This window comes from Sipha flava, unplaced genomic scaffold (genome assembly GCF_003268045.1).
Source record: "Sipha flava isolate LNK unplaced genomic scaffold, YSA_version1 304_pilon_pilon, whole genome shotgun sequence".
Classification (NCBI taxonomy): domain Eukaryota; kingdom Metazoa; phylum Arthropoda; class Insecta; order Hemiptera; family Aphididae; genus Sipha; species Sipha flava.
Window position 1 is genome coordinate 208,488 of NW_020272981.1, and position 20,911 is coordinate 229,398.

The 20,911-nt window shown below is 30.1% G+C and overlaps 1 protein-coding gene across 2 annotated transcripts in view; it reads right to left on the minus strand.

Moving 5' to 3' along the window:
• Positions 1-9,124: 9,124 nt before the first annotated feature.
• Positions 9,125-20,911, minus strand: part of LOC112686335 — a 109,929-nt gene continuing 98,142 nt past the window's right edge. For both annotated transcript variants that reach the window (XM_025558556.1, XM_025558557.1), the window contains one exon: positions 9,125-10,158. In XM_025558556.1, the coding sequence (XP_025414341.1) occupies positions 9,445-10,101 (657 nt within the window). In that variant the 5' untranslated portion in view covers positions 10,102-10,158 and the 3' untranslated portion in view covers positions 9,125-9,444. The remainder of the gene's footprint in view (positions 10,159-20,911) is intronic.

A 20,911-nucleotide genomic window follows, 5' to 3' on the forward strand; every position in this document is an offset into this window, starting at 1 on the left:
TTCAATGATGATAAGTTTGATGTACGAGTAAATGTGCAGAATAATTTAACACAGGGTTTCGTCTGGTTGAGTGAACCGAAGGTGTTCAAATAACCAATTAATTCAGTTCTTCTATCAGTAAGTATCTACTTATTTTTAGTTTTTTTTATTGATTTGTTAAGTGATTGGTGTATTTGGTTACATTATCTTTTTAAACTACTCGAAATTATTATTGTTTCTATCAACAATATATTGTTTTTTGCTCCAAACATTGTAAAATATATTCAAACTTAATTCCCTTTTTAATCTTTATAACAATATTTGTTTTTAATTTTTCAAATATCTTTTTTTTATATCGTTAACATTTTATTGTTTGATAATTTGTATTAAGTTTAATCGTAAGTATCATTTATTTGTTAGTGTCTAAGTTATAATAATTATTTAAATTAAAACTAAAACAATATACGTTTTGTACTATCTTAACTGAAGCATTTAATGATTTAAACTTCGTAGGATGGATGATCATTTTGACAGAAAGTTATTAAAAAAATAATAAGATGATTATTGAGTTATATATATATATATATAAGTAATGATGAACCATAATTTCCAATTTGAGTGTTATGACGTCAAAAAAAAAAATATATACAACTAATTTTATTTTATTATTAATACTTATATAATTAATGTAAATAATATATTAATGTAGATGCCATATAGGTGTTAAACCATTTTATTTTCATTTTCTTATCAATGAATTGGTCACAGAATAATTTGTATGAATTTAAATTTTATAATTATTTTGTTAAGATTTAATTAATTAATATAAATATATAAATTGCTATTTATTTAAATTTTATGTTTTTGTAATTGGAAAAAGACTAAAAGAATAATTATATTCATATAAATACAATATGGATAATAGGTTTTATAGGTATAAATTATTCTATTTGATACGTATAATCAATTGATATAATCACATTGATTATGTTTGTAAATTATTTTTAATCTTATAATTTAATTGTTTAGGTGCACTATATATAATCAATAATAAGAAACATGTCACAAACCGTTGATGCTCGTGTATATGGATTAAGTTTAAAATTTTATTATATGTGTCCAACACACATAATGGAGTGTTTTGGGTTGAAATAATTCAATAATTTTTCAGAAAACCTTTTCATACTGTATTTGTACAGTAATGCACTTTTCTTGAAAATAGTATATTGCGTACTAAAATCAAAATTAAAAAGGATGAGGCATTTAGGTCGGGTGAGATACAAGGATGGGTGAATGATATTGCTGCATTAGTCTTTTAAGCTTGAAACCAATGTTGTACCATTGCTTCCGAAAAATGATTCCGATTGAAAAATGTTGGGTTTGGTCAGTTTATATTTATTAAGCAGGTCGATATAGTAGAAGAACCAAACTTAATCTTACTTAATGTTTCTATCTCAAACAAAAAAAAATCAAAAATTTGGAAAAACCGAAAATATTAAGTTCCTCTAAATAGTATAAATTTCATTAAAATAATTCGAAATTTTAAAATGTCTTTAACTAAATAACTAATACTATTTGATGAAAATTCGTATTTATATCCGATTTTATCAACATTTTATTTTGTAAGGCTTATAAATTGTTTTTGCTACTTGACCAGTAACTTTTTTTTTGGGCTACAAAGAAAAATATTGAAAAATCTAGTGCCCAATTTTCAAGCTTAAACTAAAAAAATTAAAAATGTTATGGATTTTTGACTTAAAAAAATTTCTTGATTTTTTTTTTTTATTAGTAAAATATATGGATAAGAAACTTAGTATTATATTTTCAAGAATTACTGTCAAATTAAAATTATTTTATCGATATGTTTTAAAAAAAACTAATGAAATATAAAATTCGATTTTGTCATAAACCGATTACGTACCGTAAATGTTGCTGTATTTTCATAATTGTTCGTTCATTTTTTGCAATCATTAAGAAAACTGTTAGGAAGTTTGTAAAATTATATTTTTCAAAGTATTACCAAGACATTGTATTTAATCAGAAATCTCTTATGGTTGTGATAGTCGATACAATCCTTTTAGTTTAAATTGTGTTGACAGATACAAATTATATAAAAAAAACATATGGTAAAACTAATACATTCCTCGTTTCATTCAGAATGTAAAAAATCTTTTTTTATACAACATAAATATTTCTTCTTGAAACTTAAATCAGCCGTTTATGGATAAATAAATTGAGATATTACGAAGGGCGCAGGCAAAAGTTTAAAAGCGAATAAAGCATTTTTTTTATCAATCAATAAAATTATTGAAGGTACCATACGCGTATTTGAAATCGCTGATTTGTGTACTGTTTAATAAATGCCATACATCAATATTTTTTACTTATTCGTTTATACATATACGTATAATGAATAAGTATATATAGGTAAAAACCTTAACGACGTTATATTTATGAAGCTTATCGATTGAAAATGGTAAACGACTGTCTTTAGGCTATACCTCTGTTTCAGGATGAAAAGGGTTATAATATGCGTATCCGTTACGCCATATTTATGCACATGTATATTGAATACGAATACATATTTACGAACAAAATTTGATGACAAAGTATTACGGTAAACGATTCGATCGTTTGAACCAAAATAATAATGCGAATAAAGGTGAATTATATCATTTAACGTACGGATGTATGTGAAAATGTACTAAACACGTTGCAACATTATAAAACACATGTAAGAGCACGTAAAATAAATGCATTCAGCTGAGTGCGATGCGATGCATCGAAACAGCGTATACTATACGCCCAGGCCCGGTACTCAAGGGGGCCTACGTTATTTAGCATTAATTAACATTTTTAAACTATATATAATTTTCAAAAAAAATATAACAATTCCTAGTAGCTACTTATATCAAACTATGTGTAGTAAAAAAAAAAAAGATTAAAAAATGTTTGGTTTTATTTAAATTAGTAGTGGTTTACTTATCTAAAAATGTATTGATTCAATCAATTGTTCACTTTACATAAATAAATATAATTATTTTAGAATAAAGTCTATTTTAGTATTGCTTATGTAAAAAAATATTTAATGTAGTATTTACATGTAAGGGGCGGCAAAACTTTAGTTTGCCTAAGTGTGAATAAACGTTCGAGCCGAGCCTGTATACGACATATATTATGTAACATGGTTCCACCGTAAAAATATACGTCCCTGCAGTGGTGTATACAGAAAATATTTTCGGGAGGGGCTACTATGGGTAGAGTTATATTACCACTGCTATCTAAGAAGTACTAACAAGACATAGTAGGTACTTATCTAAATTTCATTTACAGAATGTCTCAAAACGATTTGACGTTGGACGCAAATTCTAAATAAGTATAAAATACCATTAAAATATAACATACGTTTTAAAATAATTTTTAAGTTTTTAAAACATTTGGGTGGGGGCTGCAGCCCATTAGCCCCCCCTAAATATGCCACTGCGTCTCTGCGAAACACCGTAGACAACGACCGTTTGCGGTGGAAACCATACAGCGATGATGCGATTTTTGCAACAGCGATGATGTTGCGTCCGATTCGTGACGTACTACTGTATAATATTTGTCCGCGCGCTCGCGCTTACATGCACAGCTGTAGGCTCGACACTTCCGCGTGCTGTTACGTTCGCCTAATAGCGTGTATAACGGACGACGGACGATGAAAGGAAGAACAAAAAAAAAAAAAAAATTAGAAAATTAGAAAAATACAAGAAAACGCGAGAGGAAAAAATGTCGTCAAACCCGAATTAGACCTACACCGCCAGTCATTGATAGGATATCATCGCCCCCCGCAGCGTTCCACAATAATTTAGCAGTTTTCACCGTTCACAAATATGCGCTCGTACTCTTCATCCGTAAATAATGTACGTACACCCAGGGCTTATTCTAATCATTTTTACCTACTGCCCAAACACACTGAAAAGTTTAATTTATGAAATTTAATTGGATTATAATACTTCTATCCCCCCCCCCCCCCCATAACGACCAAATAGCGTTCAAACTGAATACGCATTTTCTTTGATCAGACCTCGCTCCCCACTCGAACGGGTCCAGCAGCAAACGAATACCTCGGCGGCCATTCGTCCGCGATCGACAAATTGTTCACACTTATTCGTGCGGTACGATTTAGTGTACCGAATCACGTATTCGTTCGCGTTCGTGTCATAAAGTAAACGCACCTTTACGGTGTGCATTCATGGGCGCAACTAGAGCCCACATTTTGGGGGTGCTGAAATTGCTGAAAATAAAATTAAATGGTATTTAACTGTAATCACTATAGATTATATAGATCTGAAGAAAAAAAAAAACAGGAGTGCTACATTTGAACTCAGGGTTGCTAAAAACCCTATTGCGCCCCCTTAGTTAGGTTAGACGCTTATATATGTAAATTGTGTGCCAAACGTGTGCGTGGTGCAGCAGTAATCGTACGGGGGTATGTGATCCCACAGCGTTTTGTTGATCGTAATAATTACCGATAAAAAATAGCTCAGTTTGTTAAACGTTTGTTTTGTGCACCAAAGATTACGTGTCTATAGTTTTAAATCGCGCATCCGGATCAATAAATATTTGTCGCGTAAATACACGTGTTGGATGTACAATGTCGGCGATAGAAATCTTTTTGAAATTTCTCAAAAGGATTGGGGGTTTTTTCCCCCCCTTCCGATACGCGGAAAAAATTTAACCACGTTATTATAAACATTGTTAGCGACAACGTTTTAACAACTCCAGACGAGTGGCGTGTTTGCGGAGTGAAAAGTCCGCGAAGTTCGGACCCCTCTATCAGTGCTGTTGATACCCATCTGTTATCAGTTATAACCGCAAAATATAACCACGTTAAATTTTTACGTAACCATGAAAAATTCCTAAATACATCACTGATATCGAATTATGTCGATATATCTACATATTTATAGTATAAATGCATACATCAGTACTCCCGATTGATCGATTTCATCACGTTCAAAACCGATTTAATAGTAAGCGTGTATTTCAACTAATTGCAGTGTCATAAAATCCAAACCTTGATTATAATTTATCGTACGTTCAGGATCTATAAGTTTTCACGAGGATCGGGATGAGAAATACTTTTGAAAGGTGGCCGTTTTCATGAGAACATTCGTGGTACATAAATCAAATTCATATACGTATGGAAATGTCGATGAATGTTTGCATTTGTATGTCTTCGTTATTATCCCTGTGCTCACGTAATAACAATAAAAATAAAAACTCTTCCGGATTTACTAAAAAAAAAAAAAATAAAAAAAATAATATGTTCTTAATATTTGTTTTTCAATTGAAATGTGTGTTTACATTATACAAACAGTTGCACAATAAAATGACGACAACGTATTTAATAAGTTATTAATAATGTCTAACTCAGCAGCACTATTCAGAATCACACTAATTAGTTATAATTAATAACCAAAACAGGTGTATTATAATGCAGTTTAATAGTATTTCTATTGTATATCGTGTATAACGTGAACATATTTTTAGATTAATCGCACTCCCGCGAAGAATAACATGAACTTATATACGTTTAAATTAATTATTACGTTCTCTTGATAAATGTTCATCGTAAAATACATATATTTAAACATTGTTAGTGGTTGGACTCACCATTCACTGTTATAATGATTAAAAATATACATTATTCCTGATGTGAAATCATAAAAATAATATGTTCGGGTAAAACAGAGTTGGGCTATTGACGCCGAGTGTGTTTATCCTTTGTCGCTTTGGTCTTCGAACTTCAGATATATTGTTGATAAGTGTACAGCGCGTAGCGTATGAAACGTATAGTTTTTTAACGTTTAAGCCAAAAACCTACAGTCAATTTTTATTTTAATAATAAATTATCCTTGTTGGTTTTCTCCAGCCAAAACGTTTTAATATTTGAATTAAGACTCGAATGATTAATTTCATGTAAAGACTGCTGATTATTTTTTATTTTAATTAAATTGTGATGCTATATACAGTTTTTTTAAAAGCTAAAAATGGAAAATATACCTATACTTACGCTGTACTTACTCACTATATTCACTAAATTTTCAAAACTTTATAAATCAATCATTATGTTTTTACATAACGTTCTCATTTTAAGTCACCATTTTTTTTTTATCTTAAACTACGGGTATTAATTATATTTATTACATTTATTAAAATAATAATACCGGTGTGATTTATTAAATCACGGTAGCGTTTAAATAATAACCATGTTTAACGAAGCTCAAGATTTTTGGAGAAAATTATTCAAATTATGAAAAAACCCTTTTTAAAGTATCTCCGATGTAATATTTTCAAATTTTGCGAAAAAGTGGTTGTAAAAGAAAAAACCTCATTTCGGGTGAGCCATTTGTTTTTTTTTTTTTTTTGGAATCCAAAAAATAAAACGTGAGTATAATTTCAGTTTTGATGGGATTAATTAGTCTTAAACCGGTAAAAATGCTTACTGTCATAATTCTTTAAGATAGGCTCCATTTTAGTTCGTGGAGAACGGTACAACTGTCTCGATTGTTAAATTTGCTTTACCCATAGGCCTGAGGCTGAATGTCCAGTATAATCTCTGGTTATATAACACGCCATGACGACACCGTGTAGTGTTTGTATTTTCTGTAGCACCGTAATAACAAAGTTAACTAGAATATTTTGGAAATCAGTTTTTTTTAAATTATTTACAATCATTTAAAGTAAATTTGTTTTTAGAATATTTTGAAGATTTTTTTTTACATTTTTTATAGTATAATTAACTTCGCAGTGCTGTTCAGAGGAAAAATAATCATTACTCAAATCTGTTCAATTTTAATTTTATCTAATTGTATCTAAATGTCATTTTATCTCCTATGTAGTTTTTTTATCTTGTAAAAAATAAATAATCTTAGGTAAATTTGTGTGATTTAATAAGTTATTAGAATGAATGAAAACATTTTAAATGCCATATCACTAACTTTTTATGAATCATACATCGAAAACCTCAAATATTCTTTTTTTGAGGCAGCCTCTTCATTAAGGTACTAAAATAAAATTCCTGGATTATACTTCTACATAGATGTAATATGGTCTATTCAAATTGTTGATAATAATGAACTTTATTTACTCGCCTTCAATAATAATTTTATAAGAATTCACCATTATTTCTGTTGTTGTCGTCATTATTGTATGGATATGAAATTCACTGTTTGGATATTGTTTACACTAGTCTTTCGGTTGGCTGATCTGTCGTATAAGATCAGATGATACATAGTTCGATCTTGATAAATAATTATGGATTCCCACGTCAGTATTGGTAGTACGCATCTAACAACACTTTTTGCTTATGATTTATTCATGATAGAATAATCAATTATCGTCCCACGTATATATTATACATTTTTTTTACAATAATATAGGTATAAATTATTATAAGAAAATATACTAGATGTTTGATTTTGTTGAAAACAGTAAATTCCAATACAATCGTCCATATATTATATAAACAAGTAGTAACTAATTAAAATCGTTACAAAATAATAATTATTCTAAACCTCTTCTTGGCGAATAAAAACTTAAATTAGGAAGTTATTCGGCATTCTGTTATTTAACATATAATTTATAAAGTTTCTTCAACATGTGTTAGTGTACAGTGACGGATATAGAATTTTGGTATTAGTTTTTACAAATTATAAAATACCTAAATTTTTTAAAAAAAAACCCTCAAAACAGAATAAAATACACAACTTAAAGTCATAATTGTACATTAAATACATTAAAAATAGAGTTTAGTTATAGTTAAGATTATTCGATTGGATTACTTACATCGATCAGTTGGTTTATTACTTATATTTTTAATAAGATCATCAAGAAACTTTATAAATTCGTTCCCAAAATAATATTATTAAATTGTGTTATTTATAAGTTTAATATTTTAACTATTATAAAACTAACCGAGGTCCTAGGTTAATGGGAGGGAAGGTCCTTGGCCATCCTTTAAATCACGATCGGATCACTGCAGCTAGTTCCACATTCCACGGATTATAAATAATTAATTTTATTAGAATAAAAAGCACTTTTTTTTATATTTGCATGTTACACTTTGTTACTACAAAAAATATTACTGGTATAATAGATCTCTAAATAAAAAAAACCACTGATGAAAATAATTCAACTTATTGTATCATATATACATGACATAATTTTTTAAAATAAAACACCACAAATATTTTCATGGTATAAAAATAACTTTTCTTGTATTTTTTGTTTTCTGAAGTTAAAATATTTTTTTTAGAACGTGCAGTCTTCTATAAATTAAATATTTAATAGTAATAAAAATCCAACTGAGTAGGATTTACATATTTAGTAGATGTATGTATTTATATGAATAATGTTTATTATGTATTTTCAAAATCACAATAACGATTATTGTATATATTATATGTTTTATTCATACCGCGTTATATAAATATTATGAAGTGAGTTTTATAGTACCTAGTATAAACTCTTTGATTATGATCTAAGATAAAGATGTAATATTAACCAATGACTTTTAATTACTACATTATAAAATTAAAAATATTATTAAAACAATAATTAATAATAATAATATTATTTATAATAAAAACAAAAATAAATACAGTTAAACTTAAAATGTATTATCATGTATTATTGAATTATTAATCAATGGCGCACACAGGATTTTTTCTCAGAGGGGGGGGTCAAGGTAAAAATATAACATATTTTACAATTAACAAAATTATGTAAATCTTTAATAAATTTTGACTTAAATAATAGCATTAATAATAGAATAGACTATTCTATAATCAATGATACTAGGTATTCAATACTAGCTCTTCATATTTCAAACTTGTAAAATTTGTAAATTTTAACCTAGACATCGGAGAAAATTTCGGGGGGGGTTATAACTCCTTGAACCCCTCCCCCTGCATGCGCCACTGTTAATAATTGATAGGTAGTTGATTGTAATTATTGGTGGGTACATGTGCGTATGAAGCTTGAAACTAGCTGCAGTGTTCGATCGTTTTAAATCTGCCCCTGGCAATGGATATAACATAAAAATCGAGTGATACGTTTATTAAAAAAAAAAAAAATATATAAATTTAAATATATGAATATAAATTAATTAATTTTTATTCAAAAAATAATGTTCGACAAGAAAAGTAAAATAAAAGAACAACGTTTCTGTCCTGAGAAAACTCATAAAAGAACCTCGGAAGCGGTGAAGACTATGTGAAGTCACACGCATGAACGGACTTCGAAGTAATTGACTATCATGTTGTACCATAACTTGGACATTACGTTAGATACTACCTGATTATCCGCTTATACGAGTAAGTTCGTGTACATTTGTAATTTGTGTTTAAAATTGTAAATCGTAGTCGGAATGCGTTTTTCTTTATTCCAAAATGTTTGAGGAAATCTACTACCGCGGCCTCAGCGGAACAGACCGGCACAGGAGAACACCTGAAAGTGGTCGGGCACCAAAACCGGCGTGACCACCCCGTCACTGTCTTCCCGCGTCCGGAGAGTGGCGAACATCTTCACGGTGCTTCGGTGCCGCGGTAGCGTGTCCGTCAACGGGCTGCAGTCGACGGCCACGCGACTCCGCGGGTCCACGAGTCCGTGCAGATGGCACGCGCCCGTATCGCGGTCGTAGTCCACCGTGCCGACCGTGTAAGTGTGGACGTTGGTCGGCACGTCCTCCGTCCACGTGCACAGCTCCTCCACCGTCCGGGACACGTATCGCGCATTGGGCTCGTAGTACTTGCCGTCTGTGTACGCCGACCGGATGGCCATCAGTCGCGTCTGCATCCGTCTGGCCGCGGCCATCGCGTCGTCCCGCGCCGTTTGCGGCTGTGGCCGCAGTCGATTCTCGGTCGCGGTCGTAGGTATCACCGGTTCGGCCAGACACGTTTGCACGTTGGAGACCACCGCGGCCGCGGCACCGTCGTCGTTGCCCGCCCCGTAATCCATCGCTGTCGGCCGCACGTCTTCGGACAACGAAAGCAATACGTTTTCGTGCATCGGCCAATCGTCTGCAGGATCGTCATTGCTATCCACGTCCTGGAAATTCACTAGTCCGTTTGCCATCACTCTTGATTCGCTATACTGTATTCAATGCACCGCCGAAGTATCCGTGAATACAGCCTGTAAATATACAAATAATAATAATAATCATCAAATAGGTATTTTGGAAAGGAAAAATTAGATTGTTTCAGAGGTAATTATTATTTATGTTTAAACAATGAGAGCTTAATCCATTCACTGGATCTATCAGTTTTTTAACCCGGATTTTCGGATTCATCCAACAATCTCTGGATTCTTTAAAAACTTAACACACTAATACATTATCGGTTCTAAAAATTACCACCCGTATTAAAAAATGATTTAATATCTTTATCTCAAATAGGTTTTTCGGAGGGGTGTGGGTGAGTTGCGGTCTGGCGTGTCGATTCCGGTGTTGGAGACCGGTGAATTCCGGTCCGATTATATTTTAGCCGTAGGTTAGTTGCGGCCCGACAATATTTTAGCTATAGGTGAGTTGCGGCCCGAATAATTATCATTACCTGTGTACCTATTGGCTAGTAACTATATGTACGATGCGGTGTTGGCTATATATTTAGTGATAAACGAATAACGATAAACGAATTGTTCGATACGTATAGCAAGTTATATCTTTATATAATATAGATCGTTTTATTGTATTATCTATTGTAATAATATAATATGTCTAAATAATAATTTATAATTATTATATATTATATTCTAGAAACGCAAAATATTATTATATTTATTAGCTTATTTTTCACACATTTTCTTTTTATTATTATTATTTTAACCAAAACAATAGTTAAAAAATGAAATTACTATACGGTATTATTAATTTACGAATATTTTTTTTTATTTTTATTCTTGAAATGATAAATATTAATAATATACGACAATATTAGAAAATACGTAGTATTAATATTTTATATTGTTTATATGTACTATGTATAGTATATATTATATATGTAGTATATAGATTATTGTATGGGCCGCAACTCGTACGCACCTCTCATAAACCCGGTGTCACAGGCGATTATTACCCTCCATATTATTACCAGGGAGGGGGTAATAATCGCCTGAGGTAATAATGGCCTATAGCAACAGGCAATTATTACCTCCCCCCACAATTTTTTACTGGGGGGTATTAATCGCCTGCGGTATTAATCATCTGAGGTAATAATCGCCTACAGCAACAAGCGATTATTACCTCCCCCCACAATTTTTTACTGGGGGGTATTAATCGCCTGAGGTAATAATTGCCTACAGCAACAGGCGATTATTACCCCCCTCACAATTTTTTACCGGGGGTAATAATCGCCTGTTACACCGGGCCGCAACTCGTACGTTATTTAGGGTTTGGGCCGCAACTTACCAACACCGTTTCGGAGTGACGGTTGAACCTGGAAATAGACTGGATCCGAAATCCGGATCTACGGATCGAATCCAAAATTCGGATAAAACGGATTGGACCCGAATCCGGGAAAATTATGATTTAAGGCCGGTTTCCACTTGTCATATTTTATATCCGAGACCACGTCCGTGTGTCTCGGATCCGTGAGTCACTCATACGAATTCTAACGTTACAGTATACATTGTCAGAAAACCATTTTTATTTAGTATCCGAAATGGAGCCCGACGTAGCGGACGCCGTTTTTTCAGTTTGTGGACTCATAGCTACAGAGTTTAACAATCAAATTGTAATTTCTAAGGAAAAGAAAAAAAAATAATATGTTGGGTCCGAAATTGGGTTGATAGACGAAATATACTGGGAGCATCGAATGTTTTGTTATAAGAACTGAAAAATGAAGATCTGATGAGCTTTAAGAACTATTTAAGAATGAGCCATGGTCACTTTAGCTATCTTTTAAGTAAAGTTGAAAAGAACATACAAAAACAAAACTCTTTTTTACGTGAAGCACTTTTAGCTAAGATAAAGCTAGAAATTACTCTTACATTTTTAGCAACTAGTGAATCCTATAGTTTATTACAATGTTTTTTCATAAAAAATGTTTAAATGTTTATTTAATTTCAGGAATACCGAAACTATCTATATTCATTTCTGTAACAATTTTTTCAAGGGCAATTTGTCTAGAATGTTTATTTTTATAATTTGGTAAGCTTGTGTTCCAATGCACATCTAATAATGAATAAATATTAATGAACTTCATTGTGGTGTCATCAGAATACTTTTTTCAAACATTTTACAAAAATTTGTATAAATTCGATTAAATAAATACTGGTATGAACAGGTAAAAAACCAAGTCGATACTAAAATAAAATTCGGATGTTATTTCGTACGATATTTTTGATACATATTCGTGCTGGCTCGGACATGATGAAATAACTCGTACGAGATAAGAAGCACGGACGTGAACGCGTATACACAATCAAATAATTATCCGTGCCAAGGATCCGAGACACACGGACGTGGTCTCGAGTATAAAATATGACAAGTGGAAATCGGCTTTTAATTTGTTTGCTCGACACTAATATCAACGGCATGATCATCGGTGAACTTCGAATGTCGTGGCTATTATAAAATCTTCTATTTTACATATTAATAATCTTTAAAAACCCATTTCCCAGTGTTTTGTGGACACAAATATTTCGTTTGATTATAAAATAGGTATTACGTAAATTTGTTTTTCTAAACGGTGAACGATATTTTTAAAACTGTGACAGTAATGTGAATAGGTTATAGGACCAGATGCTTTATATACAACTCATTGGAAACGTGCTACTGATCACACAATTCATTCGAGGAATCTGTTGCGCATATATGTGCAAAATTTCAGTTTCGAGAACGTGAATATATATTCCAGTTGAAGATGTTTATTTATGTCAACTAGTTACTTGTTGGATTTACCTGATGCTGTATTCAGCGCCCAACCTATCTACCCAAATCATGTGTTTATATCTATATTATATTTAATTTAATTGATATATATTCTCACTGGTCACCCCTCTTAGAATAACTACCAATACCATTGGTTGATGAAATCTCAGTGAACGGCACCGACTGTACTGTTATAATTTAAAGACCGGATTTATGTTTTTACATATCGTTACTGGGTCTATGTAGTCTTATGAGAGAATAAATGTGGATGATTCGTTCAATTCTAAGTTAGTAGAAAAAAGTTTTTTTTACATATTTGAGAATATTTCATAGGTTAGAGAATGTTTAGCCCATTTAGCATATTTTAGAATATTTAAATTTGGTGTCATCGTTGGAGATTGTACAAACTATAAACTGCAAACTAAGCAATTAACCTGGTGAAAAGGTTAACATAATAAAAATTTAAGTGTCTCAATTATGTCAAAAAATAAAGGTTACTAAATGTTAGTAAAAGTTGGGAACATTTTATGTGGAAACAATGAAGATCTCCCAGAATATTTTACACCCAGTGTAGTTGCTGACATAAAGTTTGTACGTCTAACATCTGTTCATGTTGAACGTTCATTTAGTCTCTATAAACAAATTTTAAGCGATAAAACTAACATGAGTACAGATAATATGAAAAAATATATTATTGTTAATTCATAATATGAATTATATTATAATAAAATTTAAATAGTATTTTAACTTTCTTTTTTATTCTTCAGAAAGTAAATATTTACCATTGTATGCACCAAAGGAATATTGTTTTTTTTTATATATAGGTATATATACTTATACCTATATTGTTATTTTATATCTTGTATTAAATAATTATTATTTAAGGATTAACTTTGTTAACTAATTTTTTTGTTTTATTATATTTTAATATATATGATTATTTGTCATTTTTTCATATTATGACTATAGTGTTAATACAACATTTAATTAAAATATATCAAAGGAATATTGTGTTTAAATTTTAATACTATAGAGTAACTATATAGTATAGACTATACTATTATATTTTTACTATATTCCTACTCTTACTGAAATACAATAGTATTTTATTATAATATACAACTACGTATATACCTCATGATTAAAAGAATGTCATAAAAAAAAAAAAAATTGTAAAAATGCATATTAAAGCATACATTGATGTTTGATAATTATGTTAACGTAATTTCCAATATTTTTCGATATTTTTAAGATCTTTAAGAGAATATAATGAGAATATTTGAAGGTTTTTTAGAGAATATTAGCATCATATTTTAGGTATTTTAAGAGAATAAAAATCCGGTCATTAGTCATAATATTCATACGCGTAATAATAATAAATTATTATTAGGTAACCGAACTCGTAGGATATAACTTTTAACGCGGTCCGTTCACACGACATGTATTCGATACGACACCTGTATGGTTAGGTTAGGTATTGTAAACACCATATGATAAAATTATATAGTGAACACGGATTGAAAGCTTGTCACTACGGTGATTCGAGTTTATATTTCGAGGTGCGTTACCCCAGCACCCGTACTTTCGAAATTATGAATTGTAATCAAGCAGTATTATGTACTTTATTTTGTACAATTTTGTACAATCCCCAAAACCCCCAAAATTCAATTTTATCTTACGGGTGCTGCGGTAACGTTACCCCAGCACCCGGATCAATTATTTTTCACAAATTTCAATTTTAAACCGTATAGTATTATGTACTTTATTTTGTACAATTGTGTACAGCAACAATTAAATTTTGTACAACCCTCAAACCCCAATGAAATTCAATTTCATCTTACGGGTGTTATCGCGTATCTTGTATCAATATTGTATCTAAGATACTTATATTGAAGATACAGCACTTCCTTTTAGGTAGGAATAGTTACTGTTGATTAATTTATAAATTCAAAAAGAATCAAAAGAATATATTAGATAAGTTCTCAGATATATTTAAAATTATGTCAATTATACTAAGTAGTATTACAATAGTTAAATTAATCATTGATATACTTATATATTAATATCATATTACATTTTTATATTTGTTAACGAATGATTTATTTTTTGATAAGAATAACAAAAAAAAAAATCAGAGTGTATCTATACATGATATGCAGATACATCGGTAAATGTATATGTCTTGTTTCTATTGAATATAGTTGACATAAGAATGTCAACGTCGATTAGGTATTAGATACGAGGATTAAGCTGTAGGTAACTTTTTTAACACGTGTAAAAAATAAACAAGGTTCAAAGACCGCATGTTAAATATTTTTTTGAATATACATTTTATTTTAATTTAAATGACAGAATCATCATTTATAACACTTTTAGTGATTAAGAACGGTGTAGTGAAATACGAAAGGTACTACGCGTTTCAAACTGCTCGATGTGTCCATAAAATACTTAAAAAATATATATATTAATATAAAATAATATAAATATGTTTACGAAGAGTAATAAGCTAACTAAAATTACAAATACCGATAATTCCCACCTACTGACATCGACGAACAAATTATTAACCAATATCAGTTAAATTTATATAATTTATAATGAGTTATTTTTATCGTCAATATAATTATTATACAACTGGCTATACCTTATGTTACTTTTTTACTAATTTTTCTCAAAACTACTCCATTGTTGCTTACTGCCTTTTGGCTTAGAAGGGCAGTATACATGTCAATAAACATCGTTTTATATTTGTTATGCCGTAGGTATACCGTAAAAGTTTTTATTATTTTAATATTGTCTGATAAATTTCTTGTCATCATCACAGTACGAGTTGTAATTTAATATTGTTATTTTAATGTTAAGAATAAAAATATAATATTGCATTTCTAAAAATAGTCTAATACAATTTGATTTTATGTTGTACAATAATAAAAACTATTTATAATCAATGAACAATGATACTAAGTAGTTGGTACGTCGTACGTGGGCATTATGTTACATTGCTACTTTCAACATTGTCGACTAATTTGTCTATTTATGATATCGCGCTTCTAAGCTTTACTACAACAAAATGTATTGAATATTTTGACTCATAGATTCATTTTGTTTTAGTAATTTACTATAATTTTGTCTATAATAATATGTATTTGGTTTTAATATGAACTTGAATGTACCTATCGCCTAATGTCTTAATGTACTTCTGTTTTTCAAAATTGTGATCATTTAAATAAGTTACATTAATGTCGTGTATTAGGTATAATTTCCTTGAATTTATTTTGTTTTATATTAAAATATAATTAAAACTTTTGTGTATTACTCTAATAAGTGATGGCAAATGATAATAGAGAAAGAAAACCAAATAATTTAAATGAAAATATTGATGATGAAATTTTAAATTTGAGAGATCAAATTACTTTGGACAGCTATAGTATTATTGTATTAGTATAGGTATCTAAATAATATAAACAATGCAATGTATGATTCAACATACCTACAGCTTTAATACATTCAAGTACCTATTCAATCATTTTAAATGTGTAGGATCTACATTTTAAATTTATTAATTACCTATAATAGGTACCTACTACCTACTACAATTAATTTAATTAAATTGACTTTATGTAAACAAACAAAAGATTTCTTCTTTTAGAAAATAGTCTAAAAATAGTCAATATATGACTTATAAAAAATAAAAATATAAAATTAAATAGAGTTGTACCTATGATAATTTTGCCTTTTATTAGGTATAATTTGTAATTTTCAAAAAATATAATATGTTTATTTTAGATTTAAAATTTATTTTATACAAATTTGATCAACAATATTATTGTTAACACATTGATGGACATTCTGAATTTTGGTTTTTTTCCTTAAGAACCTTCAGAAACGCAATTAAATATTAATGCTATAGCAGTAGTGATTTGACCACTGCAATAGCAGTACTGTCCACCTACATGGTAATATCATAATAATCACACACTTTATCGATATTTTTTCGGGACACAATATTTATTATATTTGATATTTATTTACGTAAATATTTAACGCACAACAACTCGATAGTCGACACACAACTGCAACTGGATTACCAAAACGAAATATAACGAAAACAATCGATAATTTATAAACGTAGTTTTCAGGCATTACGTTTTATAGCAGTGGTTTTCAACCAGTTTGCTACGAGCGCCCTTGAAGTGTGCCACGCGATAAATTTATAAACTGTTTTACAAGTATGTATTAACCAGTATTATTATCGATATTTGGCAAAAACTGATCGAACCATTCGTAAATACATATAATATTGTTTATTGTACGTTATTTATAAGTGTGCCCGTCACGACCGTCTCGATCGATTGGTAGTATCAATGTATTTTACAATAATTAATCCTCTTATAGAGTGGAATGTAAAAAGTACACTAACATACATAAAATATGCTTCACGTATTGTATAGATTGGTGCGTTGCGAACATTTTGTAGTAGATGAAGCATGCAGCATTGTTCAAAAGGTCGTAACCAATGCATTATAGTATGATCCATATGGTTCTGTGGTTCAAACACATACATATATATATATATATATATATATAAGTGTAATGTGCGATATTAAGACGAACTTATAATATGTATATGTATATATTTGCGGATCCGGCGGGTAGAACGAGATTGCGTACGTTTGTCCTTTTCGGCAACACGATTGCGTACGTTTGTAGATGGGTAACAAAAAAGTGGGTAAGAAAAATATATAAACACGAATGCGTATGAAATTGTATGCAACGTTATCAAATTTACTAATTTCACCGTATTATATCTAATAAATATAGAATATACATATACTAGACCTATAATAGTTCATAAAATAAAATTAATAATAAAATAATAAATAAAATTACGGACGACTAAATAAATGAAAATTAATAAATAAATAAAATCGGCAGTTTTTATTTAAATGAAATTATTGTTGATAAATTATTAGAAAATGCTTAAATTTGGATTCCTTGACATCTATAACCTATTGCTTTTACTGTAACTCGGAAAATACCGTATAATATAACGGAAATAACGAAATTTCGTTATATCTGATATCATTAATAATAAACATAGGTAATAAAAGCAATAAAACACAAATTATTTACTAACTTTTTTAAGTTTTCTCGTATAGACATATGGTATACACCAATACTGGTATGAAAATTGGCTTCAACGTTTTAAACTTCGTATGCAATCGTGCAGGTAGTTAATAATCAGGTAAAATCGAACGGAATCGTGTAGCTTAAAAAGGTAACACCGATAACGAACGTACGCAATCGTGTTTTATCCGACCCGGCGAACTTTATCTCACCCTAATTCGACGCCTTCAGATAAACTCCACAGTGATAACAAAACACGTAAAATTCAAATTCCAATGTCATTTTTTTGAACGGAACTGATATCAATAGAAATCGATATGATAAACAATGTTTTTCGTTTTCCAGCGCAAAAACAACCAACGATGACGTTTTGCCAACACGCGATCCAGCAGCTTACAGCTGATCGTGTGAAAAACATGGAAATTCGAGATTGATCCCACAGACTTCCTACAATTGACTTTGCGGTTTATTGATTGACAGGTTCAATGAGGTATACAATTCACACGTATCGGGTAATTTTAAAAAATAAAAAAAAAAGATTGGGTTTTCCCAACATTTTCTTTTATAAAAACCTTCTCCTAGCAATTACGAACAACTGAAAAAAAATTTGAGCCAAATAAGCCCAGCCGTTCTCAATTGATGAATTCTTATACATTTTTCATATCATTTTTATGTATACATAAGGGATTCATAACGCGATAAATGCGTTATATATGTTATTAAGCTCGTGTTCTATGTATTATTAGACATATCTTATAATTATCTCGTTCGTGTTAATCCAATTAAACAAATCGGTTATTTATACCAAAAGTTAATAGAACAGGGAAAATATTCAAAACAAACCGTGTTCCTGAGTGTAGTGCATACTTAACCTATACCACTCCACCACTACATAGTGTCATATCCTTAAACAACTTTTAATATTATATGCTTTCCATTTTAACGAAGTTAACGTCGATATGAGTTGCGCGCAACTTACAAACAAACGTGTTCGTTCGAGTGGAGAAATAATGAGACGTATACAAGAGGCGAGGGCAACAACTAAATCGATTATCAGGAAGTGTTTTGTTTTTATATGTTTTTAATAATCGGATAATATTTCGAAGCCCGACGATTTTCAAAACCGTCGGCACCACAATGATGATAACTAATAAAACGATCGGTGTAAACAAATAAAACCGTCAACCTACGGCATAACAATTTGAAATGACAATATTACACCGAGAACTAAAGAAAATGTTAAGGTTATTTTTTGCGATGCGAATTTCAGACGGGTCGGAGTAATTAGTGCGCGCTAACGTGATGGCATTCGCATAACGTTTTAACCATTTTTCGCTCCAAAACAGTTTAAATTATAACAATTAGACTTCTCGTGCAATAATAGATTTTGCGTGCAAAATAGATTTGGAAGACTGGCATCACAACCATTTGTATTCCGACACCGGCCCTAGTATAAACGGTTTTTTTCTCTCAAAACTCAGTAGTTGCGTGCATTTTTAAATATATTTAACATAACAACACAGAATTCAGTCAGGATGTCGTTTCATGTTCCATTCTTTCAACTGTAGAATTGAATATTGTCGTACGGATATTTAACTGCACAAGCAAATCCATACATTTATGATCTAGAAAAAGTTGCTGTATACTCGTAGAATAAGATTTTAAAGATTTTTCCGACCATCATTGCGGTGCACGTTAATCGAACATAGAATTTTTTTTAAAGAAACAAGGATCATTTTGACATTAAAGGAAAGCACGTATAAACTGCAGTGATCTGGTGGTTAATGAGAGAGATAAAGGCACGGTCGGCGACAGACGTTTCGATAATGGCTGTCGCACGGGTCCGCGTCAATATATACGTTACGTAGAACAATATTTTACTCGTATTTTTCAAATTTTACACCGTTTATGTACGTTATGCATAAAAAAAAAAATGTTTTGTTAAAATACTTGCATAAATTACTGTACATCATGTGTCTGTATGATGTGCGTTTTCTATTAGGATTCTTTTGAATTGGGGAAAACTAAAAAGGGATTCGGGTAAAAGACTTTAAACTGACAACAATGTTATTCACTACGAGGGCAAGACTTAAGATCGATAATTTTCCCGTGGACGTTGGTAAAACTTTATGTATATATAATATTATATTATGTTTATAGTACCTAGTACACGATGTGTCTAAAAGTTTGAGAACCCTAAATTTGTTGCGAGGACCAAATATACAGTAGCACGCAACGTTTAAAGATAGTGTACTTGACAGTATTATACTATATACGTTGGTACATTCAATTAATTTTTAATCGGTGCATCTTTATTCATGCATAATAAATACGTGATCCTTTTTACAAATTAATAGGGTTCAATAACTTTTGCTATAAACTGTATTGTAATATAATTAATTATTGATAAAAATCAGTTTGTAAAAAAAATAAAAAATAAACAATATACAAATTGCTTTCATTGACATTTTAAAACTATTCTACTGAATTATGTAATTACAAATTAGATAAAATCTTCTAATATACTTTCTATTAATTTTCTCTTTATAGGTATGTGTGGAAGACCTTTAAAGTTGGTGTTAATATAAGTATGTAAATCGTATGGAGTGTAACTTATAAGTCCATTATAATGTGCTTCATTTTTATAAAAAAAATGTTTGTTAAGGTAAAAACTTCGACTATTTTTATCAACATATTTTATTAAGTAACTTCTATTTTTTTTAAGTAAATTTGTTTGGAAAATTATACAACATTTCACCAAGGGAATAATACATTTTATTTAATTTTTAAATATTATCAAATAAATAATTATATTTAATTTCCTTTTTTTTTTTTTTTTTTTTTTATTTGGTATATACAAATAAATAGTTTGTTTAATATATATAGAAA